Source organism: Balaenoptera borealis (assembly GCF_965194805.1).
Source record: "Balaenoptera borealis genome assembly, chromosome: 14".
NCBI classification, from domain to species: domain Eukaryota; kingdom Metazoa; phylum Chordata; class Mammalia; order Artiodactyla; family Balaenopteridae; genus Balaenoptera; species Balaenoptera borealis.
In genome coordinates, this window is record NC_138875.1 from 56,638,046 (window position 1) to 56,662,214 (window position 24,169).

Consider the following 24,169-nt stretch of genomic DNA (forward strand, 5'->3'; position numbering starts at 1 on the left):
TTCCCATGGGGCTTTCTTTTGTGGGTTTCTACTCCAGAAAGTTGTGATTCTCTGTGTCTGTCAGTCTCTGTAGTACCTAGAGCACTGATTTGTCTTGTGGCCTCACTTCTCTGACTGGTTTAAGAAGAGTTGTTGATTTTTCAGTTTGAACAGCTTTTTTACTTGTTGCTAAGACAGAATGGTGACTTCTAAGCTCTTCTTTACCTGCTGGACCAGAAATTGCCTGTTATCTTCTTTTTACAGATAAGGAAACCAAGGCAAAATGATATTTAGTAATTTGATCAAGGCCTCCCAGCTAGTAGGTGGAAGAGTCAGAATTTGAATCTGGGTGCCTTGGCTCAGGAGTCTGTGTTCTTAACCACTACATCATTGAGGAAAACAAGCAAGTTGGGCTTGTAGGGGAAGAATATGTTTTCTTACCATGAGATCTTTCGTATCTACTAAGTTTACATTTTCAAAACATTTTCTAAAACAGTGAAAGGAACATGTGCCAGAAGGGTTGGTTTGAAAATAATGATTACTAAAACTTGAAGTAGATACAATAAGTAAACATTTTAGAGTAAAAGAAAAAAAAATCACTCCTAAACCTACCATTTTTACAGATTATATTTCAGTCCTTGTTCTTCTTTGTGAATATTATATGTGAGTATTATGTCCTCTTTTTCACTTAACATTGTATCATGGGAATTTCTCCCATGTTTCCACATCTTCTTTATAATCACATTTAATAGCTGTATAATAGTCTCTCCTGGTGACATGCTATAATTTACAAAAGCATTCTCTTATTGCTTGACATTTGATGATTGACATTTTTCTTTTACAATGATAGGTAACGTTCCACAATTTTTTCCCTTTCACTGAGTGATTTCATTCAGGATAGCCCCATGAATGGGATTACTGGGTCAATGGATTTGGATAGTTGTATAATTATTGCTAATTTTTGTCATATTAGTTTCCACGTTGGGGTTGTACCAATTTTCTGGGCTTCCAGCATTGTATAATTATATCAGATATAGTAGCATCAAAATGTTATATATATGTATATTGAAAATCTTTTAGATACAAAGGCAGTGTCAATAACAGGAGGCTGTAAAATAGGACCCGTTCCATGAACTGATGCATGACTTATTCTCAGATTTTAAGTTTATGTTACATGGGGCCTGTATATAGGAGACATTCCATAGATATTTATTGAATGGATGGGTGATGAACGGATAGATGGATGACATCCAACTGATTTCTCCTTATTAACACATAAAAAGTTAGTGGCAAAGTTGAAATGATATCCTGATTTAGAACATAGAGTTCTTTCTCCCACTATAACTGCAGTTTTACTTCATTCAGCCAACATTCACTACATACTTAGTATATGAAAAGCACAGCCTGGAAGCTGGGGGTATTACTGTCAATCAAACATAGTTCCATCCATCAGGGTCCGCACAGTTTGACTGGGAAACTCACATACCTCTCCAGATCAAATTCTCATTTATAGAATGAATGTACTGACCTCAGAAGTCCTTTCCAGCTACTGGATTCTGTGATCTTCTCAAACTCTAAATTTTCTACTTCTAGATACTAAGACTAAAGTAAGCTTATCTTAAAGAACAATCTAAAGAAACTGGTGATTCTGGATGGCGACAGGGAGGCTTCTCCCCTTCCTACTCCTCATTTGTTCGTTCATTCATTCATCATTCATTGAGCACATACTAAACATGAGACACTATTAAGCTCTAGAAATAAAAATACCAATAAGATAAGTCCTCTTCTCTTAGAAAGTCTATAGTCAAAAATGCGACGGTTTTTTGAAGAGGAATACTTCGGCAACACAGTGTTTGTGTGTGAGTGGGATCCACTTATTCTACTGTCAGGGAGGGGAAATTTCCCCTTTTCTCCTCTTGAGTTCCTGTGGCTGGACCAATCATAAAATTGACACAAGACAGATTGTGTTCCGTGGACTGGAGAAAAAGAAACCCATTTAATTTGTGTGCACATAGAGGTCGCGTAGAAATGGGACCTAAGAAGTGGCCAAAGCAGATAGCTTTTATATTTTTTAGACAAAGAAGCGATAAATATGAGAGGGATTGACAGGACAAAGAAACTTAGCTTTGGGTGTTTAATTAGTAAGGAATTTAAGCAAAGTTTGGGCTTAGGTAGTAAATTAGTAAAGAAGTAACAAGTATGCAGGCTTCTCAGCCCTGAGTCCCCTATCTCTGGTGATAATGGTGTCTTTCTACCTCCCAGTACGAGGAGAGCACCTTTCATATGGGAAATTTATTTCCTGCTTTCAGGGAGACAGAGAGGAGGGTAAAAGTATCCCTCTTGCATTGACTCTTTCTTAAGTAGTTTTAATTCAAAATAATCAACATGCCATTGAGTCATATTTTGGGCCCCAACACTACTATTCTAGCTAACATTTACATGGAATGGTCTCCAGTATTAAAGTAGAGGAAGGAATCAGCTAATATTGACTCAGGCTCACCCTCTGAATGCTCCCAGAAGTTCATGAGAAATAACACTGAATCTTGAAGGTTTATCACAGGGAAAAAATACTTGTACCATACTTGCCAACATCAAGACGAAAGGGGACAAATGCATGTGGACTCACCATTTCTCTTCTTCTACTTGCACTCCTATGGACTGGAACTTACTGGGTGCTTTATTTTCCCCTGTTTTGTTAGGTTCTTCAGCATCATCCACCTGAAGAAATAACCAAAAGTAGAGGTGCTCTATTTTAGTCATCTTGCTTGAAAAACAAAGTCACATTTCATTAGAAACCTCTATAATATTATTGGAATGTTTTGTGATTTATAACCTTTTTGTTCAATGTTTATGTGTTTGATGAGCAACTTCATTATCATGCACTTTGACCCTGGTGATCTTAGTAAAATGCAGTTTTGTTCATTTCCGAAGTGCCTAATAAATGTCTGTGATTCCTGCATGGATTTGTGAGGATGTACTTACCTGTGAGCTCTGTATTAGAAGGGAGCACCTCATGGGATTGTGTTGTTGAAAGTTTTGAATTTGCAGATAACAAAATGAAAAAGAAGGAAGAAATTTCATTTATTGTAGTTAGAATTGTTGACATTAGGAGATTTAGGTATTAACCTTATTAATATAACTATAGAGTATCTTCGGGTTTTTTTCCCCTTAAATTAAGGAATTTGCTTTGGATATCACTCCATAGTTTCTAAATAGCTATGCATATATTATAGTTCATATAGAAAATGTATCTGTATATAACTGATAGCTTATGTGACAGATTAGGCCCAACCCAAATTTGAAATAAATTTTATGACTATTCAGAGCAGTTAGATTTATTCCTCTTTTTTCTCTATGTTTTCAATAAATTATTTTTTTCTAAATAGAAAGCAATTTAACATAAGTTGTATAAAACTAAAACACAGAAGTATATAATGTAGAAAGCAAAAGTTCCCCACGAAGCACTGTCAATCCTTTGATGCATATTTGACCATCTTTTAACATATGTAGAATATATTATATATAAAAATGATTATTAATACTAAATTTACACAGATGAGATTATACTATATATTTTTTGTGTGCAATTTGCTTTATTCATTAACACTGCTATCTTTTGGACATTTTATCATGTTAGTAAATATAGCTCTAACTCAATCCTTTTGTTGGCTACATAAATACTCCTTTTAATGGTTATGTAAGCAATGTGGGCATCAGAGTAATTTTCTCTCAGCTGTTATTACATTTAGTATTATAATTAATATTTCATATGTATCTTTAGAACAATTCTGCAAATATTGTATGAGAAAAATTCTTAGGAGTAGAAATGTTAGGTGGAAGTACTGAGCATATTCAACTGTAAGGGATATTGACAAACTGCTCTTCAAAGCATTTATCAGTGTATGGGAATATCCATTTTCCAAATGTTCACCAATATTAAATATTGGCAAACTTTAAAATTTTTGCTAATATCACAGGTGAAAAATATCTATTAGCCTCTTGTATTTTTATCTGTAAATTGCCTATTTATATCCTTTGCTAGTTATTGTGGGTTTTTTTTCTTATTGAGTTGTTTATTTTCTTCTTTATAGGATCTCTTTATATCTTATGACCCTTAAACCCTTTCTTGGCTATATATACTGTAAATATTTTTTCCCAGTTTATCATTTGTCTTTTAAATTTTGTCCTTCATTGTAGAGAATCTTAAATTACTATGTAGTCAATCTAGCTTTTATGGTTGGGAAAGACCAAAAAGTTCTCTTATATTTGTTTTTAATGCTTTCATTTTTTTTTCATATTTAGTTCTTAAATCCACTATCCTGAAATGTTTTTGTAGAAGATATGGAAATTTAATATTTTTTCTGCACATGAATCATCAATTGACCTGGCTCTTTTTATTAACTAATTCATCTCTTTGGTTTGAGATGCCAACTTTATCTTATACCAAATTTTACCCATATATATTTACCCAAACATTCTCATATATAAAAATGTGTTTTGGGTCTATTGATCTAATGGTCTTATTGCTCCTCCCTCTCTTTTATTCCTGATATAATTTTGTAATAAATCTTGATATTTTCTGTGACAAGTCTCCTCTTGTAATTCTTTTTTTTTTTTTTAAATAAATTTATTTATTTTTGGCTGCATTGGGTCTTCGTTGTGGCACGTGGGCTTTTTGTTTTGGTGGCTTCTCTTGGTGCGGAGCATGGGCTCTAGGTGCGCGGGCTTCAGTAGTTGTGGCTCGCGGGCTCAGTAGTTGTGGCTCGCGGGCTCTAGAGCGCAGGCTCAGTAGTTGTGGCGCACGGGCTTAGTTGCTCTGCGGCATGTGGGATCTTCCTGGACCAGGGGTTGAACCCATGTCCCCTGCATTGGCAGGCAGATTCTCAACCACTGCACCACCAGGGAAGTCCCTGTAATTCTTTTTTTAAAATGTAATTTAAAAACTCCAGCAACCTAAGTGTCCATCAACAGATGAATGGATAAAGAAGATGTGGTACATATATACAATGGACTATTACTCAGCCATTAAAAAGAATGAAAATTTGCCATTTGCAGCAACATGGATGGACTTGGAGGGCAGTAAGCTAAGTGAAATAAGTCAGACAGAGAAAGACAAATACTGTATGACACCACTTATATGTGGAATCTAAAAGATACAACAAAGTAGTGAGTAGAACAAAGAAGAAACAGTCTCACAGATACAGAGAACCAGCTAGTGGTTACCAGTGGTGAGGGAGGGAGGGGCAATATAGGGGTGGGGGAGGGGGAGGCCCAGACTCTTGGGTGTAAGATGGGCTCAAGGATGTATTGTACAACATGGGGAATACAGCCAATATCTTGTGATAAGTTAACATTTAAAATTTGTATAAAAAACTTAAAAATTTTTTTAAATAAAAAATAAATTTTACTCATAAAAACCCCAAAACCTCTAGGGTATTTTGGGGTATTAACTTCTTCTAAATAAACTTTAACATCACATTGTCAAAACCCTCCCCTCAGTCTCGACTAAGTGATAAAAATCACATAGGAATTTCCATTGAAATTTCTTTAAATATTTGTATGAATTTTGAGAGAATTGCCATCTTTACACTTTGGAGTATTCCCATATAGAAATATTGAATAGCTTTCCATTTATTCATTTATCCATATCCTTCCCCCACCCACCCAGGACTAGAACACCAGAAAAAGCACCAGAAAAAGTAGTTGATGTGAGTTTTGGTGACATATTATATAAAAATACATATTTTTAAATACTCTAGAATCATATTTAGTGCTGTGAGTTGCTCCCACTAGAAGAACACGTGAACCAAGATCATATGTTCACCACACTCGTCACGGGCTTTTGAATGCATGTGCTCATTGAGGGAAATAGCACATTTATTTATTAATCGGACAAAGTGCCTCATTCTGGTGACTTAGTTACTGTCTGGAAGCCCCAAGCCCACCTTCTCTACCCAGCTGCTCTGTGGCACAGGGGCCAGGACTCTGAAGACTACATTTCCCAGGCTTCCTTGCTCGCTGGCCTCCAATTAGGTTCTAAGCAAGGAAGGTCGGAGGAGGGAAGGGGGATTCCTTCCTGTTTCCACGTTCTGCTGGCAGCTGTGGCTCCAACCCCAGCCCTTTCGAAGCCCAACAGTGCGTGCGCCAGCCCTTGCAAGTCCTGGCACCAGCCGGCCGTGCTCGCCTCAGTGGTCTGGGATGGGCTATATGGGCCTCTCCTCTGAGTTCCTGAATTTTGGTAACCCCGTCTTTCCCCTTCTGCTCCCCTAGTCCAAGGGTGACCGCTTACTGCATCCCTTTTCTGCTCTCTCAGCCTTCCCATTACTGTAGGACCAATCTGGTATATGAAACTGCCTCTGTGTGAGAAACGAGCACGGCTTCCTTTTTCCTGAATGGGATTCTAACCGATTCCATACGGCTACACTTATGGAAGTTAAAAATGCTCAGGATGTCAGCCAAAGTACGATGCTGCAGCCTTACACTTTGGGGTAGTTTCAAAATTACCCAATGAAATTTTTTCGAAAGATGCACGATAGATATTCCCCTTAAGAACCGTGGTGCTCAATGCACCGGGAAAGGGAGAAAGAAAGGAAGCAGGGGTCCGAGGATGAAGGACGTTGTACTCTGTTCCAGGCTCACCCCACCTGTCCAAACTCACAGCTTATTTGCATCAAAGTGTTGTCATCTTCTTAAGCTTTAGTCATTGCAGGTAAATTTATCTCTCTGACTTTAATTCCCTTTGTTAGATCCAAATATTGACAAATGTCACCTTTCTTACATAGTATGTAGGGTAATCTACTTAAATTTATGAAGAGGCATTCAAAATTTTTAAATATGTTGCAGGGTTAATTAAATCTCTGTCCTGAAAAAAATTGAGAAAGCCCACGGCTGATGATATAATTTTAGTGTTTTTGGCTAATCAAAATTTTAAAGGAGGATAATACTAATAATAACAATCAAACCTAATATTTATTGAGCCCTTAATATGCCAGGCACTATGCTTTGAACTTTACATATATTGTATCCATCAGTTTTTTGTTTTTAATTTTATTTATTTATTTATTTTTTGGCTGCGTTGGGTCTTCGTTGTTGCGCGCGGGCTTTCTCTAGTTGCGGCAAGCAGGGGCTACTCTTCGTTGTGGTGCACAGGCTTCTCATTGCGGTGGCTTTTCTTGTTGCGGAGCATGGGCTCTAGGTGCATGGGCTTCAGTAGTTGTGGCACGCGGGCTCAGTAGTTGTGGCTCATGGGCTCTAGAGCACGGGCTCAGTAGTTGTGGCGCATGGGCTTAGTTGCTCCGCGGCTTGTGGGATCTTCCTGGACCAGGGATTGAACCCGTGTCCCCTGCATTGACAGGCAGATTCTTAACCACTGTGCCACCAGGGAAGTCCCTATCCATCAGTTTTTATAACAATATATAAAGTACCCGATGCAATAGCAACTATTATTATTCTCATTTTCTAGATGAGGAAACCATTAAGTAATTGGCCTAAGTTCACACAGGCTGTAAAGTAAATAATTATAATATTAACTGTTAGATACAGATTAAATTTAAAATGTTGGGAAAGGCTTGAAAACTCTGACTCTAAAAAGGTAAACTGAGAAAGAGTCCAAGGTCCTAGTATCACATATTTGGGGGATTAGGATTTAAATTAGATTACAGTGTAATGAAATTTGATGACTATTTTGTATCCTAAATTTAAATTTACTTATTATTCTCTATCAAAGAAGCAGCATAATGTGGTCACATTAGATGTCAAGGTACAATCTAGGCTCTGTCAACATAAGATGTGTGACCTTGGGTTCTCACTTCTGGGGGAGAGATAATAACACCACCTATGCCATAGGGCTGCTGTAGAGGCAGAATGGGACAACCATATAAAGCACGCAGTGCTCTCATATAATTTCCATAGCTGTGAACAATGATTGGAGGAAGAGTAAGAACAATTCTTTAGCTCACTAAAATATCCAAATATTCAAGAAGCAGGGTGGCCTCTGAAACAGACTTTCTCCCTAGCATTATTTGTGAATTTCAGAGTAGTTCTGTCTTACTGGGTGAAAATAATAATAATGTAAGTTGGATGTCATACAGTATATGAATGCTTTATTCTAAGAATTATTTAGAGAGTAACCTAACCAACCAGTAGACCTGGGAGGTGATTAAGATAGATAGACGCTTTTAAATAAAATGAACAGTAAGACAGATAATTACCTTTAAAATACATTGTTAAGTGAAAAGAGGCAAGATATAGACTAGTGTGAGGTATATGCTGCTACTGTCTGGGTAAAAAGGGGAATAAATATATATTTGCTTGAATATGTGCAAAATATCCCTGCAGGGAGATGCAAATATTGGTTATATTGATTTTCCCCGGAAAGGAGAACTGACTGGCTATTGAATAGCAAGGGGAGAGAGGCTGGTCACTGTATGTCTTTTTATAACTTTTGAATTTTGAGCCATAGGAATATATTATCTATTGAAAAAATAATGTAAAATAAAGAAAAAAATTTAAACATTAAGGAAGTAGAAGAAAGCTAACATTACTGGGTGCCAATTATGTGCCAGATAAGAAAGGTGGAATTTTTTTAAAATTATGGTAAAACAGACATAAAATTCTCCACTTAACCCTTTTTAAGTGTACAGTTCCGGTGGCATTAAGTACATTCCCATTACTGTGCTACTATCAACACTATCCAGCCCCAGAATTTTTTCATCATCCCAAACTGAAAGCCTTACAGGAAGCTGGATTTTGTAAACTCCCTCCTTCAAATAATCCTACGTGGGCTCGATGAGAAGACAGTCTCAGGAAGATTAAATAATTTGCCTGGGACGACACAGAAGACCGACCTCTGCTCTTTCCCACCCCTCGAAATCCTCTGGGCGGTGGGAGGGAATTAACTCCTGGGATTGGGGATGGGGTGAGGGTGGGTGGAGGCTGGCTTCCGGCCCGGGGCCTCCCGCTGGGTCATCTGGTCCTAAGCACCCGTGCTACAAGTTCTTTTAGGAAACTTGACAAGTCGTGCCATGGTAACCTGTTGGTTATAAAAAAGCATTGACTCATTGCTACCAGAGAAAGTTTAATTGTCCTTTCAAAGTGGACTCTGCAGAATGGATGGTGAACATCCATCATCGTTGTGAAAACGTACCCCACGCCTGGTGCTTAGACGTGCCTTAGAGTTGGTTCAGCATGGATAGATTTATGGGCCATCACGTCAGGAAGTTATTATTCAAAGGGCACCTGCAGAATGGTACAGCACAACAAAAATGGGGGGAAAGAATGACTCTTCTCCATGGATGGGAGGAAATTTCTAGCAGGGTAAGCCAAGCTGAACCCATCTAACAACCAAGAATCAGTCTGATCTTATCATTGGGCAACAGAAAACAGAGCTAAACTGAGAAGCCTGCTGAAGTATCTACCTTCTGAATGAAATGCATGATTAAATAGCCCACAGTTACGCTGACCCTGGTGCACATTCTTTCCTCATGATGCTGTGAGGGGAGTTACTGCTTTCCACGCTCTCCTTCCCTTTGGTCTCACTGGCCATCACTCCCACGTTTGTGCGAAGTGGTTCACATTTTTGTTCTCGTATGGTTACTCAATAGCGTTGAACACACTGTAACACCATCCAATCATCCACGTTGTTCTTGGATGCCCACTCCTTTTTTGAGAATCAAAATGTGCATTAGGAATTGAGGACACTTTATGTTTGATTGTGTTCATGTTTGTTTAATTATCCTCCCCTTGTCTCACCACATTCAATTTCGAGAGCAAAAATAAAAGCTGCTAATCAACTATACTTCAATTTTAAAAGATTGGAATTTTTTGGGGAAAAAAAAGATGCTGATAATGTCTATAGACAAAACACCTTCGTAATTTTTAAAAATCACATTTCACAACATACAGGAGCCCAGAGCCAGTAATTTGAAAGTCTGGTCCTACAATAGCTACATCATCCAAAATGGCAAGATAGTGAATCTTCTGGAAAAAAAAAGGGGGGGGTACATTTCTTCATTTGGGGTTCCTATTTCTTTTTTTTTTTTTTTAACAAATTTATTTATTTTTTTGGCTGAGGCACTCAGCTTGTGGGACCTCAGTTCCCCGACCAGGGATTGAACCCAGGCCGTGACAGTGAAAGCGCCGAGTCCTAACAACTAGACCACCGGGGAACTCCCTGGGCTCCTATTTCAAAGGACAGAAAGGGAGGCTGTTACCTGTATCCCAATGGACAAGCATCGATTCTTCTTGAAGTGGTCCTTCTTCCTGTCCTCTGCAGTGATGGTGGCCATGGCGGTGGTGGTGGTGGTGGTGACGGTGGCAGCATTGTTGCCTATGTGTTGACTCGCTGGGCCGTGGATCTGGGCATTGGCGGCTTCGATGGCGGCTGTCAGAGCCTTCATACTGTCCAGGCTCTCCGTGGAGTTGCTCAGTCCAGACTGGCTGATAATATCCCCTCGCTGGCCCTGTCCATCCATGTAGGCATCCTGGGCCGACTCTGTGCTACTCTGGGCTGTGATAGAAATGAAAGGTTTCGTGGTAGTTCTGGGTGGGACTGGAGGTGGTGTCTTCTTATATGTTGTAATGCAAGATGACACTGGAAGACAGCGAAAACAAAGACACTGATTTCTGCATGGGTTTTAATTGCCAATACTGTAACTGACATCCATTGGAAATTAGGGCCCACGAAACACACCAAGACATTGAACGTGAAAACAGGTCTGTTTATAGACTAAGTGAGATCCCTGCTTAGGGGGCATATTTGGGCCTCCTCTAAGGCGACACCCCCATACGACTGAGGGGGAAAGAGACTGAAAAACACTGACCTCTGAGATGGAAGTTTCTGAAATGGAGATTAATATGAACTGACAGAAAACAGACAGGACTAGCCATCTGTAGAAATCTTCCGGGGCAACAGGGCACCCTGAGAGATAATGTATAACACAGAAAAGACTTGGGAAATCTTTGCCTTCTCAGGGAAATATTAACCACAGCTAATGCTGAACAAAGTAACTCATTGGAGAAGATTCTGGGGGTCAATAAAGAACACTGAAAAAAAGAAGAAAGCAAAGAGGTTGTGAGCCTGTGTGTTCTAATCCTAAGAACAGGGCAAAGTGCCTATGGGGGAGGGGGAGGGGATGGGGAGGGAGCAGGGCACCGGTGGGGGGCTGAGCTCAACCCACTGTCTTAACTTCTTGCACCTTGCTTCTATCTTCATTCCATTTCTCCTCCCTCCTTTTCTTTTTCTTTCTTTCTCTTGCTTCCTTCCTCCCTCCCTCCCTCTTTCCTTCCTTCCTTCCTTTTTCTGGGTTTGTGCTCACTCTATAAACTTTAGTTCTGAATTGTGTTGCTGTTTCCCAGCAGATCCGTCCTCTGAGAGGGAGGACACCACACACACGTCTCCTACTGTAAAATAAATGTACCCGCTAGTTGGGAGATCAGCCTGCATGTGGCCTGTAGGAACCCACTCCCCAAAGTGCTGTCCTTCAGGGCGACGTGATCAGCCCAAGGTTCTGCACAGTGAGGCGCCCCTTTTGGAGGTTCCCACTGGAGCAGCCTGCAGCCCCTCTCTGCAAAAATCTGAGGATAAACCCAGGGTCCTGAAGAAGCTGTACACACTGCTTCTCAGCACTCCATATTTGTGGAGCACGATGCAGGAAAACACAGATTGAAAAGAATGAAGTTTCCACGTGGGAACCGCCCCCTGGTAAAGAATGATTCCTTAACCAGCTTTCTAAAGACTTTTGTTGAGTCCCCTTAAAAAATGGTTCAAACTATTGTGTTTCCATCACTTTCTCCCCCACCTCATTCCCAGCCCCACCCTCAGCCTTTCCTTTTGGGACTGTTGTTAACACCAAATCGGCTAGTCCTGACCACACAATGCTAGCTAGTTACCCATGGTTCTAGTTGTCACTCAGGCCATCTCGCTGAATGAAATACTCACTTCGATATTCAGGGTGTTTCCTGAGGTCACTCAAAAAAAGCATCCTATAACTAACAATGAACAGAAGGATCGCATTTCTCTGCCCTGCTCTTCCACTGCCCTGTGATTTGGTGTAATTTCCTTAACCATAAAAGAGGGGGACAGAAATGTTTGGCTACTTCCCAGGGCTTGCCCAAGAGTTGAAGGAAAAGAAACGCACAGATGTCACGTTACAGTATCACATGTGCTCTGGAGGTGAGGGTAACCTGAATAATAGAAATGTAGCCTCCTCTCAGTTACCTGGGACTGGCAGAGGCTCCCCCAGGAAAACCTTCCATCTCAGCTGTGCGTGAATCACACATCTTTAAATATGAACAGAGCTCAGCAGTACACGCTCCAAACTCTGCAGCTTTTAGCTAACAAGCCTGAGAGTTAACGGTAACGGGACCAGCAGAGGGAGGCTCACAGCGCTGGCAGAGGCAGAGCTGGAGCAGGACCAGCCCGGGCTCAGGTTATCCCACCAGCCACAGGGAAGCCAAGGGATGCAGACACGTGCATCGTTGATGTTTCCCCTCACTTGATTGAGTTTCATGCATTGTAACCACTGAGGAGCTACCTTCCGCTTCCCAGGAAATTTGAAGGGGATAATGCTAGGTGTCAGTTACTCAGCTGCAGACCAGAGTGGGTGGGCCGGGGAGGGACCATCATTAGGATAGAATCAATCTATATATTCGAATCTAAGAAACTAGATCATTTTATGCCTTCTCCTACAATGTGAACTCATTACGGTAAGTCCCTACATTGCGAACTTTCAGAGATGTGACCGTGCCAGCTGTTGTGCTGTACTACTGTACTTTTCAAGGTACTGTACTGGAAGAATAAAAATGTTTTCTTTGTTTTTTGTGTTTGTTTTTTTTTCGTGTATTATTTGTGTGAAAAGTATTATAACCCTATTACAGTACAGTACTACATAGCCGATTGTGTTAGTTGGGTACCTAGGCTAACTTTGTTGGACTTATGAACAATTGGACTTATGAATGCACTCTCGGAACAGATCTCATTCCTTTGTAGGGGACTTACTGTATTTTGTTTGAAATGGGTTCTCAGGACATTCAGCCCACCTATATTCCGAAGAAATGAAGTGCCACTTTCCAACATCAAATGTCTGATCCTTTGGATTGTTTACTGATCCTTGTTAGCTACCCCCAATTTCCTTTTTCGGTGTGGATAATCAAAACCGGACAATGCGGCCAAATACAGTATCGTTTCATTTGCTGTGATTTACAGCACGATGTGATACCTATGATTTGGGGGTGGGGGTGTCACATTATTTCCAGTGTGATGTCGGGGTTGGCTACACACCCCTTGGGGCCAAATGCAATTTGGCGCCATCTGGTGGCTGTTAACATTTCCTCTTCGATATCAATAGGGATAATTCTGGGGACTTGGATCGCCGGGGACTTTCAGGACAGCAGCAGCAATGCTAGGCATCCACTAGGGTTAGACTGGACAGGGAGGACCCTGGGGACGTGGCTTCCTCAACAGGCTGGCCCAGCCCCGATGCCCAAAGGAGGTAAGAATTTGAGATTGGCTCACTGTGAATTAGGGGACCATCCGCCATGGGGTTACATCCCAGGGGCTTTACTATGAGATTTTACTGGTGTTTAGAGCTCGGCACAATTCTGCCAGGGCCATCGGAGTCAAACTCAAAGAAGCACCACCTGTTAGTCATCAAATAGGAATTTTAAAGGAATTCAAATCTTTAAGATTGCACTTTGAGGGCGAAGAAAGGAGACCCAACACACAACTCACACTTCTCAAAATTCCCTTCCTCCTCATGCCCCAGTTCTTGTGCATCTGAGGCTGCTCCAAAAACTCAGACAACTAAATCCCCCAATTTTTCCCAGCATCACGCTTTCTTAGTTTTGCAGGCTAAGCCCTGAACACTTCTCTTCTCTCTTTGTTGTTGTTGTTGTTTTGTTTTTAAAATTCTACTCTCGTGATTCAGCACCACGAATGATTTAGAATCCACTGAGGTCTGAGCACCAGGAGGCATGTGGTAGAGTGGGGCCCAAGGACGGTGAAACACAAGTTAATAAATCTTGTCTGGTCAAGACAGAAACAAAATATGAGGGGCTTACATGCCGTAAGGGAAACACTTCATTTGTTTAAGAGGAACATTCTCAAAAACACTGATTAAAAAACGCAAGTGCTCCTTTTACTCAAGTGGAACTTGAAAAAGAAATGATGCTGTTGGTTTAATCATTATTACTGCTTTCCTTTGTCAGATAGGTTTATTTGTTCATATCAGATACATTGATTTTTTTTCTCCTTCTTTGGGTCCTGGTGATGTGCTATCCCAGCTCAAAGTTGGCTGAAAAGTCTCCTATCCATTTACAAGAAGAGTCAGAAGGAGCAGGTTTCCAGATTTCACTGTCATTACTTTCATTCACATAATAGTGTAATGCATCAAGAGACCAGAGATTGGTTTTTACATTTGAGTTAAGAAATTTTTTTTTTTTTTTTTAAAGAAGAACTTACGGGGCTTCCCTGGTGGCGCAGTGGTTGAGAATCTGCCTGCCAATGCAGGGGACGTGGGTTCGAGCCCTGGTCTGGGAGGATCCCACATGCCGTGGAGCAACTGGGCCCGTGAGCCACAACTACTGAGCCTGAGCGTCTGGAGCCTCTGCTCCGCAACAGGAGAGGCCGCGATAGTGAGAGGCCCGCGCACTGCGATGAAGAGTGGCCCCCACTCGCCGCAACTGGAGAAGGCCCTCACACAGAAACGAAGACCCAACACAGCCAAAAATAAAACATAATAAATAAATAATAAATAAAAATTAAAAAAAAAAAAAAAGAAGAACTTACGGAGAAAAACAAATGAGAACAAATTCCTACCCTATTTCAGTTTGTAGCTGATTCTTCAATATTTTCTCCATTTGCATAGAACGATAATGCTGTTGTAAGTCTCAGGAAGACCAGAGCCAGGGATTATTTTTGTCTGGAGTGGTGAAGGATTTCTGGAAAACTACCTGGACTCTCTTTTCATTCCGGTTATCCTATGTATGTCAGCTGGACACAAAACGGATGTAGGAGCAAACCTACTTTTTATTTCTTCTTATTAATATGGACTTACTGGCTGAGCTAATGGGTCACATACTCTAATGCTATGTTGAGGAATTATTTAGCAGTTCCTGGTTGCTGAATGTTAGAAATGCTTTCAGATACGAGAACAAGCCCATAAGGAACTACAAATAAAAACACAAAAGATCAACAGAAGAATTCCAAAATATACAAGTACATGGCTGACTTTGTAGGTGTAAATAAGTTGTCCTACGTTGTTCTTAACCACAAAGCAGGCTGTGATTTGATCTGCTTTTACTAGTCAGAGCAACTTTGGCTTTGCAGTGAGTCGTATCAGATGGTCTGCTCTTGCTGAGCCCAGACCACCAGAGAGAGGAGGGCTGCCTGGAACCACGGTCTAGTTTCTGTTGAGGACAAAGGTCTCCTGATTTGAGTGATTTGGTCCAGCTGAACAGGAGGTTAACAAGCCCTCAAAAGGAAGTGCTTTACTGGAAAAGAGATTTAAAAAATGGAATGGGGTTAACAGTGGGGCGCTGGAGCTGGCTCTCATCAGCTTGCTAGATTCAACTGTGCAAATCCCTCCCCAAGTCTGTGTTCAGTGACATTTCCTTGCTAGCTTGAAACTGACCTTGGTGTGAGTGTTTACACCATGGAAATTGGCAAGTGCTGTGACTCAGCAGGCATCCCCCCAGAGAGCTGGTTGTTAAGCATTTCCAGCACACCTATGACACAGCCGCGGTGCTATACAAAGTGTAACCCACAGACAGGTTTGGATTCACGAAGTATCTGATGAGTGCACTGTGAGACAGGTCATGAAAACATCCAGAGGAAGCATTTAGAAACTTTATAGCAATTCTACAGAGATTCTGTCAGTTGAATCCATTAGAAAGATGACGGCTTGTTTTTTGCATGTTTTTGGTTTTTTAATTTCTTTCTTCTAGTAATTCATTTTTATTGCATTTTACCAAAATGTTGATCTGCAACAGATTGGACATCAAATAAGCAAACAAACTGTCCATCACCAGAGATAGTTTGAGAAGCACCGATTTTGGAACGTTCGCAAATCCAGGGGACAGGGCAGTGGTATTGCACATGAGATTGAGAGACTAGAGAGGTAACTTGAAACTACAGGCTACTTTAGAAAGCAAAACGATGTGGAGAGGCCAAAGGAAAGAAATGTGGGAGGACCTAAACTTGGGACATAAAGGGAGGACTGCACAAATACAGGACGGGAAGAGTAGACTTGTGGTTTTAACGTCAGGTAAGTTGTCTATTTCTGTGAAGGCATGTCTGCGTACATGTGTGATATCTAGAATGAGGGAAGGATTGCCTTGCCGCCTTTCTGCCCTCCCTTTAAGGGGAAATCACAGGGTTCTCTGAGGAGAGAAAAACTATGTCTTATAAGGAATGGTTTAAGGAGAGAGGGTGTTTCGTTTGCAAGAGAAGGTAGACGGAGGGGTTTCGCATTATTTCGAAGGCTATTGTGTAAAGGATGGCATGGACTCAGGCCGTATGAGGCCCGCAGGGAAACCACAAAAGGAAAAGCTCAGAGAGGCATAAAGAATACTTTTCTAGGAGTCGGTCGTCCAAGGATGGAATATGGGGCCCTCGCTGGGGAGCGAGCTCTCTGTCTGAGAAGTAGGGACCCATTGACAAGCATGCTAAGAGAGGAGGCCAGGGAGAGTTACCAGCAGGCTGTTGGTAGCATTGAGGAATGTTCTGGCATCCTGGGAGCACATATTGGCACCGATGAAGACAAAACTCTTAATCGAGAAGTTTGCTGCTGCCACTTCCGGACAAGCAGGCCCAGAAGTGCTGAATTTACAATGAACGGTGGAGATCATCCTCCCCGGGGTGACATGCTCCCCAGTCTGGACTGCCCCACCAAACGCCAAACAGATCTGTGATCTAGCTGGAGTCCTTCACATGATAAAAGTACAAACCCAGGTGAAAACAAAGATGATGAGATGGAGAATGAGTCCAGACGCTTCACCTGCCCTTAGATCAACTGAATCACCGGAGAGTCCATCTTTCCTCCGTAACACACGCTGTGCTAAGAATTTAATAGACAGGACTTCCCTGGTGGCCCAGTGGTTAAGAATCCGCCTGCAAATGCAGGGGACATGGGTTCGATCCCTGGTCCGGGAAGATCCCACATGCCGCGGAGCAACTAAGCCTGTGCACCACAACTACTGAGCCTGTGCTCTAGAGCCCGTGAGCCACAACTACGAAGCCCGCTGCGACAACTACTGAAGCCCTCGCACCTAGAGCCCATGTTCCACAACAAGAGAAGCCACCGCAGTGAGAAGCCCGTGCACCGCAACGAAGAGTAGCCCTTGCTGGCCGCAACTAGAGAAAGCCCGAGAGCAGCAGCGAAGACCCAACGCAGCCAAAAATAAATAAATTAATTTAAAAGAAAAAGAATTTAATAGACATGGTCTCACGACCCAGAGAGATCTCACTAAACCCATTTGTTTGATGGTAAGACTGAGGCTCAGGGTAGGTAACTGACTTCTCTAAGTCATGCAGCTCCTAGATGTTCACAGGGCTTCCAGTCCCACCTCTTCTGTTCAGCCAAACCACCTGTATTCATCCGCCTAGTAAGCCTTCTCTGAAACACCGCGTCCAGTAGAAGATAATGCTCTCCACGAGGAATTCCAGGAAACTGCTCCTAGCTCAGTCCTCTGGGAGTCCTTTGACCCAGAGGACTGAGCTAGGAGCGCAAAGGTCTGGAGGATGAATGCATTTGGAGTGGTCAGCAAGGGGTGCCCAGCTGCAACTTGAAAAATTCTGCAAAAGGAGAGAAACTCCACGAAACAAAATACACATGGAAAAATCGCTCCCTTGTTTCAAAACATTTGCAGCTTAACATTTACAGGCCACCCAAAGTGTGGTGGTCAGCGGTCCGCAGCCTGCTGGCCCCATGGTGAGGAGGCGGTGATCAGAGGGCTGCGGGGACGGGACGCGGGGCTCCTGGGGGGGGGGGGGGCCCAGGGCTTCTGCTGGCCTCTGTCCTGGTTAGTTTTGGCTCCAGGTACGTGGCTACGGGACTGATTACCACCAGAGCTATCCGCCACGGAAACCACAGAAACGAGCTAACCTTTCCTCCCTCGAAGTAGAGAAAAGCAGGCTTGTGTGCCGGTGGAGGGGGGCGGAGAGGGATGTGGACGGCGAGGGAAGGGTGGTGTAAGAACTCTTGTAGTCATAAGGCTCGCCAGTTGGTAGTTACTAGTATTCCAGACGCTTCCTAATGCCAGACAAATGCCCGGAGCCCAGGCTTGTCTGGCTCAGAGATCTATTCAGCCGATAGCAGCCCGGCCCTGGTGGGGAGAGCAGATCTTTCAGGGAGCAGCCTCCATGGCTAATCAAACACAGCATTGTTCTCAGAAGGAAGAATGGAAAGGTTTGTTTCAGAAACATAGCTTTTTTTTTTTTTTTTCCTTTTGAGGCACCCGAGTTATTTTAACAAGTTGCTACAAAACTTGGGCTTCCTGAGGTGAGGCTGTCGTGCACAGTGCATGTTCTGTCCCAAACTCCAGGGAGGGAGGGATCCGAAAATTAGTCATTAAAAAAAAAAAAAAAAACAACCCCAGGCACTTCATGCCTGGAAATGATGTAACACGCAGCCACTCCTCTGTTAGAACTACAACCAAACAATGCTCGGCGATCGCGGCAGCTGCTCTCCAAATGTCAGCGCCAAGCCCGGCCAAAGGGCTGGAAGGCCACCGAGCCCAGGACTTTGTACGCTACCTTTGTCGCCCACATTTTCCCCAAGCACTCTCAGGACCCTGGCAACAGGTAACGTGGCAACCTTTGCCTTCTAAAACGGCAAGCGGCAGGATTTCAGAGAACAAAAGGATTTTTTGAAAGCCAGCTGCATCTCCCTCGCCACCCCCCTCCTCCTCCCCACGCCCTCCCCCTTCGCCACACCAAGTCTGAGAAAACAAAGTATTGCTGCGGCAGCCCGGCTCTCGAGCGCCCCCTTGTGACCAAGCTCGGAACATCACCGATGTACCTTTCAAGGTACAACTTCAGTCCGAGGCTCGGCTCCCAGGTAAGTCACGCTGGGACGCGGGACGTCCGGGCTGCGTTTGACCATAAAACGCAGAGTGGAAGTCAAGAGTCAGAAGTCTTGCTTTTTAACTTATCACCTCAACAAAAATTTTACCCGTGCTGCAGGGTAAGATCTCTGGGTTGAGGTTGCTGACCTTTTTTTTTTTTTCCAAAGCAGCCGCTAGGGCAACAGTTTTTCTTTCCTTGGCAAGCTGAAAAGCAAAAACTGCTGTGGCCATTTGGTTAGGTGGATGGCAGTGAGGATGAATAGCCAGGAAACTGAGGATTCCTGGTGGGTGGGACTTGCATTTTCCATTTTTATCTGAATTTGTTGGTTGTTTGCAGGAAGCTTACAGGTAGAAGCATTTCTAATTCCCGTCGCTTGCTTCCAGTTAGTTGATTTGCAAGGATGACTGAGGATTTCCAAACTGCAGACCCAGCTTCCCAGAGAGCGGGCTTTGCAGCCCCACCCTAGCTCTTTTCTCTCTGTCTGGGGCAAACACCCACGAAAATGCCAAGGGCAGTAGTTTTAACCAGCCTTCTTCCTCTCAGGGCTTCTCCCGCCCTCCATGGTCTCTGATTTGGAGGAAGGACTGCAGTTGTGAGCTGCTGGTAGCTTCTGCCAGGCGTGAGGGCATCCCTCTTTGTCCCTCTCTGGAAATGTTAACCAGAAACTAAGAAAGGGGTTTAGATCAAAGTAACCATTCTCTTCAAAAATTTCCATTAATTAACTAAATTAAAGGAAGTTAAGTGCTGTTTGGAGGAAAGTCATTTTAGAAGGCCCAGGTCCAGGGACGGAGGTCTAAAGCCTCTAATGTGACCCTTTAATGAAGCTTGGCAACCAGTTAACATGAGAATTTGAGGGTTACCCTATGTAAAACCAGTTGTTGCCTAAAGTCTGTCATTTCAAAGGAACATCTTGAAAGTAGACAGACATTCGGCTGGTTGTTGCCTTGATCATTTAATAGTAAAGATTAAAAACTGAGGGCTCTGAGTAAGAATCATTTGACCGGTAGCTCAGGTGAGTCATAACCTTCATAGAACTAGGCACAAAGGTTCACAGCAGGATGTTGAGAACGCCTGGCTTACTAATTTGCGAGGCGGGGCCGTTGCTTCCAGCAGGGAATGCCTTCAGGATTTCATGGCTCATTTTCCCAGCCGCTCCAACAGATGCTACTGAGTCATCCAGGCACACAAGTGACTGCCCTGGCAGTGTCATCTGTTAGGATTAAATTTCCATTTGTTCCATGACTTTATAAAGCAATTTCTAACGATTGAATCAGATATACCACTTCCTCTAGGGTCTAGGGATTTTTTTTCTTTTTTAATGTTTGTAACATTATGTGAATTTTTCAGAATTTGTCCCAGCCAAATCAGCAGGTCTTCCTGGGTTGAATGGACTGTTTACAGGAGGGGAAGATTCAGGACCCAAGGTCAGGGTTACAGAATGAAATAAGGTTTCCTGTTTGGGCAGCTGGTCCCACCTCCTCAGGTTCAGGCAAGACTGGGTCTTGTTGGAAGATAACAGGCCTGGGATACCTGGGGTAAGGATGGTGCCAGGAGTGGGGAAGGACATTTTGCTTTGAAGCTTCTCATCAGCTAGCTTTCATTTCTTGTTAGATGTCACTTCTTAGCAATACTTGCCTATGTTCCCTGTTAGGTGAAATTTTTTATTTTTTCCTGACCAAGCTGAGAGAAAGGAATTAGTTAAGGATGTAAGAATCACAAGGTCAGGCATTGTTGTCCATTGTATTCATGACGACCACAGTACTTAGACCATGCATGGCACGTAGTAGTATGGTGGTAAATACTTGTTCCGTGAAGGAAGGAACAGGGATGAGAAGGGATTTCCTGGAGAAGCAGAAAAAGGGACTAATAATTAGGAAAGCAAGGTCACCAGGGTAGAAAGAAAATGAATACTCAGCAAAGCTAGTCTCTGTGACCTTGGATGTTGCAACATAATCTCCCATCACTGATGCCCACTTCTGTTTGGCCTTGGTCAAGTGCTGGCCAAATGCAGCTGTGATTGGCCAGCTTTTGACATGGAGCTAGAATGTGAAAGGCCCATCTCGTATCAGCTGGAAGCAGTTAGTCCTATGGCTTATCCACCTAACTTCCTCCACCCTCTCTGCTGGGCTTTATCCATGTGGGGCTGTGATGCTCACTGCCCTTTCCCCAGAGCAGCTGCCTTTCCTCCTCAGTTCCTTCCACTCCTTATTATTCTTGACTTCCTGGTCTCATTTCATGACACCTGTACCATGGACCTGGAAAGCAAGGGAAACCTGGAATGCAATCACACAGCCCAGCAGGACTGTCCGCCGTGGGGTTGTGTCTGGGACACACAGCGGAGCTCAGGGGGTGCTGAGCTCTGAGGCCAGATGGAGTGGCTGACTGGCTCCAGGTGGGAGCAGGGTCTCGGGCACACACTGCCCACTGGTCTCCCTTGAAACGGTGAGCTGGCCATGCAGAGCGAGGGTGCTGTGTCCAAACCCGGTGAGGTCACGTCTCATGATGGTCCATCGGGCTGAGTCCTCACTGAAACCTCTGGCTGGATCGATCAGGAGCCTCTGCTCTCTGGCCAACACCCTGGGCTTCGGAAAGAAGGCAGACCTTTGTGTCAAAGCAGCCTGGTGCTGCTGCCCTGTGGACAGAGGGCTTGGCGGGCTGGCTCCACCTGGAGCAGAGCTTCTGCATCAGGCAAACTGGGGGAAACAGGATATATGAGGAAGCAGAGAAGAAAGAAAATGTATCCAGCATGTCTTCCTGTCAGTTGGAGCACGATGAGAAATAATTACCTGTGTCTGGAGAGCAAGGCATGTAGGGGGGCCTGATCTGTGCAGTGAGGCAGTTAATTATTCGTCCGACTCCTTTCCGCTTTGCTCCCTGAAACCCCCCTCCTCAAAGGAAAAACAGGACAGACTTTGTGGGTTAAGCTGTGGAATACCGTCTACCAGCCCGCTGGGCCCAGAAAGGACACCAGCCCCTGACTGACTCTCAGATGACAGGATCAGTGCTTCAAAATGACACCTCATTATCCAACTGTGTCACTGACAGATGAGGACACAGGTCCAGAGAAGAACTTGGCCGGGGCCCCCCAGTTTTCTTCTGTCTGCACCACACAGCAAACACCACCAGACTTTACAGTGGGTTCATAAAGGTCCACTTCAGACTGCATTCACAATTCCACTGTACAGTTGGGTTTTGGTCATTTGCCAGAATTAAATTAAAATATCAAGGAACCCTCCTACACTGTTGGTGGGAATGTAAATTAGTACAACCACTATGGAGAACAGTATGGAGTTTCCTGAAGAAACTAAAAATAGAACTACCGTATCACCCAGCAATCCCACTCCTGGGCCTATATCTGGAGAAAACCATTAAAAAATCAAAAAGACACATGCACGCCAATGTTCATTGAAACACTATTTACGATACCCAAGACATGAAGCAACCTAAATGTCCATCAACAGAGGAATGGATAAAGAAGATGTGGTATGTATATGCTATGGAATATTACTCAGCCATAAAAAAGAACGAAATAATGCCATTTGCAGCAACATGGATGGACCTAGAGATTGTCATACTGAGTGAAGTAAGCCAGAGAAAGACAAATATCATGTGATATCACTTATATGTGGAATCTATTTTTTTTTTTTTTTTTGGCCATGCCACGTGGCTGGTGAGATCTTAGTTCCCTGACCAGGGGTTGAACCCAGGCCCACGGCAGTGAAAGCATGGAGTCTTAACCTCTGGACCACCAGGGAGTTCCCTGTGGAATCTAATTTTTCAAAACTGACACAAATGAACTTATTTACAAAACAGAAACAGACTTACAGTTATCGAAAACAAACTTAGGGTTACCGGGGGCTTCCCTGGTGGCGCAGTGGTTGAGAGTCTGCCTGCTAATGCAGGGGACACGGGTTTGAGCCCTGGTCTGGGAAGATCCCACATGCCGCGGAGCAGCTGGGCCCGTGAGCCACAGCTACTGAGCCTGTGCGTCTGGAGCCTGTGCTCCGCAACAAGAGAGGCTTCGATAGTGAAGAGGCCCACGCACCACGGTGATGAGTGGCCCCCGCTTGCCGCAACTGGAGAAAGCCCTCGCACAGAAACGAAGACCCAACACAGCCAAAAATAAATAAAATAAATAAATAAATAAATAAGACCTGGCACAACCAAATAAATAAATAAATATTTTTAAAAAAACCAAAACAAAAAACTTAAGGTTACCAAAGAGGAAACGTGGTGGGAAGGGATGAATCAGGAGTTTGAGATGAACATACCCACACTACTATATATATAAGATAGATAACCAACAAGGGCCTCCTGTATAGCACAGGGAACTCTACTCAATCTTCTGTGATAACCTATAGAGAAAAGAATCTGAAAAAGAATGAATATATGTATATGTATAACTAATTCACTTTGCCGTACACCTGAAACTAACACAACATTGTAAATCAACTCTACTTCAATAAAACGTTTTTAAAAATCCCAGCAAACTGGTGAGGCCAGCACTAAAATCTATCAGTTTACTCTACCTACTGCCCACCAGCATCCTCATTCACTGTGTTTCCTGGAGCCAGGTGCCTGGACCTATAATCCCAACTCCACAAGTGACTGGAGGCAAGAGAGTTTGGGTTGCCCACCTTCTGCAGCGTGGGGTCTGATTGGAACCTGGGTTCTTCTCATCTAAGCCTCCTTTCTCTTCTTTTTTTTAAAGGAATTCTTTTATTTTTTTTTATATTATCTATTTATTTATTTTTGGCTGTGTTGGGTCTTCGTTTCTGTGCAAGGGCTCTCTCTAGTTGCGGCAAGCGGGGGCCACTCTTCATCACGGTGCGCGGACCTCTCACTATCGCAGCCTCTCTTGTTGAGGAGCACAGGCTCCAGACGCGCAGGCTCAGTAGTTGTGGCTCACGGGCCTAGTTGCTCCGCGGCATGTGGGATCTTCCCAGACCAGGGCTCGAACCCGTGTCCCCTGCATTGGCAGGCAGACTCTCAACCACTGTGCCACCAGGGAAGCCCCCTTTCTCTTCTTTTCAAGAGCTGCCTTATACTTCTGTCATTAAGATTCTCCTTTGAACCCTCACGAGAGCAATGTCCAGAAGCCTTTTTCTGAATCTCTTGGTCAAACGT

General features: G+C 43.3%; 1 protein-coding gene and 2 long non-coding RNA genes across 34 annotated transcripts in view; 2 read left to right on the forward strand and 1 right to left on the reverse strand.

The window, feature by feature from the left end:
- DLGAP1 (DLG associated protein 1) overlaps positions 1–24,169 on the reverse strand; it is an 856,539-nt gene that overhangs the window by 51,275 nt on the left and 781,095 nt on the right. For 17 of the 22 annotated variants that reach the window (XM_082353525.1, XM_082353530.1, XM_082353514.1 and 14 more), the window contains 2 exons: positions 10,191–10,570; positions 2,606–2,697 (listed from right to left, as the gene is read on the reverse strand). In XM_082353525.1, coding sequence (XP_082209651.1) covers positions 2,606–2,697; positions 10,191–10,570 — 472 coding nt within the window. The remainder of the gene's footprint in view (positions 1–2,605; positions 2,698–10,190; positions 10,571–24,169) is intronic. The other 5 variants (XM_082353532.1, XM_082353531.1, XM_082353516.1 and 2 more) reach the window with 1 other exon arrangement.
- The window catches only part of LOC309610576, a 36,475-nt gene continuing 27,061 nt past the window's right edge, over positions 14,756–24,169 (forward strand). For 9 of the 11 annotated variants that reach the window (XR_014234032.1, XR_014234033.1, XR_014234034.1 and 6 more), the window contains exon 1: positions 14,756–19,034. This is a non-coding gene — a long non-coding RNA (uncharacterized lncRNA). The remainder of the gene's footprint in view (positions 19,035–24,169) is intronic. The other 2 variants (XR_014234041.1, XR_014234042.1) reach the window with 2 other exon arrangements.
- On the forward strand, positions 19,174–23,521 carry LOC309610588. Its single transcript, XR_014234060.1, has 2 exons — positions 19,174–22,889; positions 23,256–23,521. It is a non-coding gene; the product is annotated as an uncharacterized lncRNA (long non-coding RNA).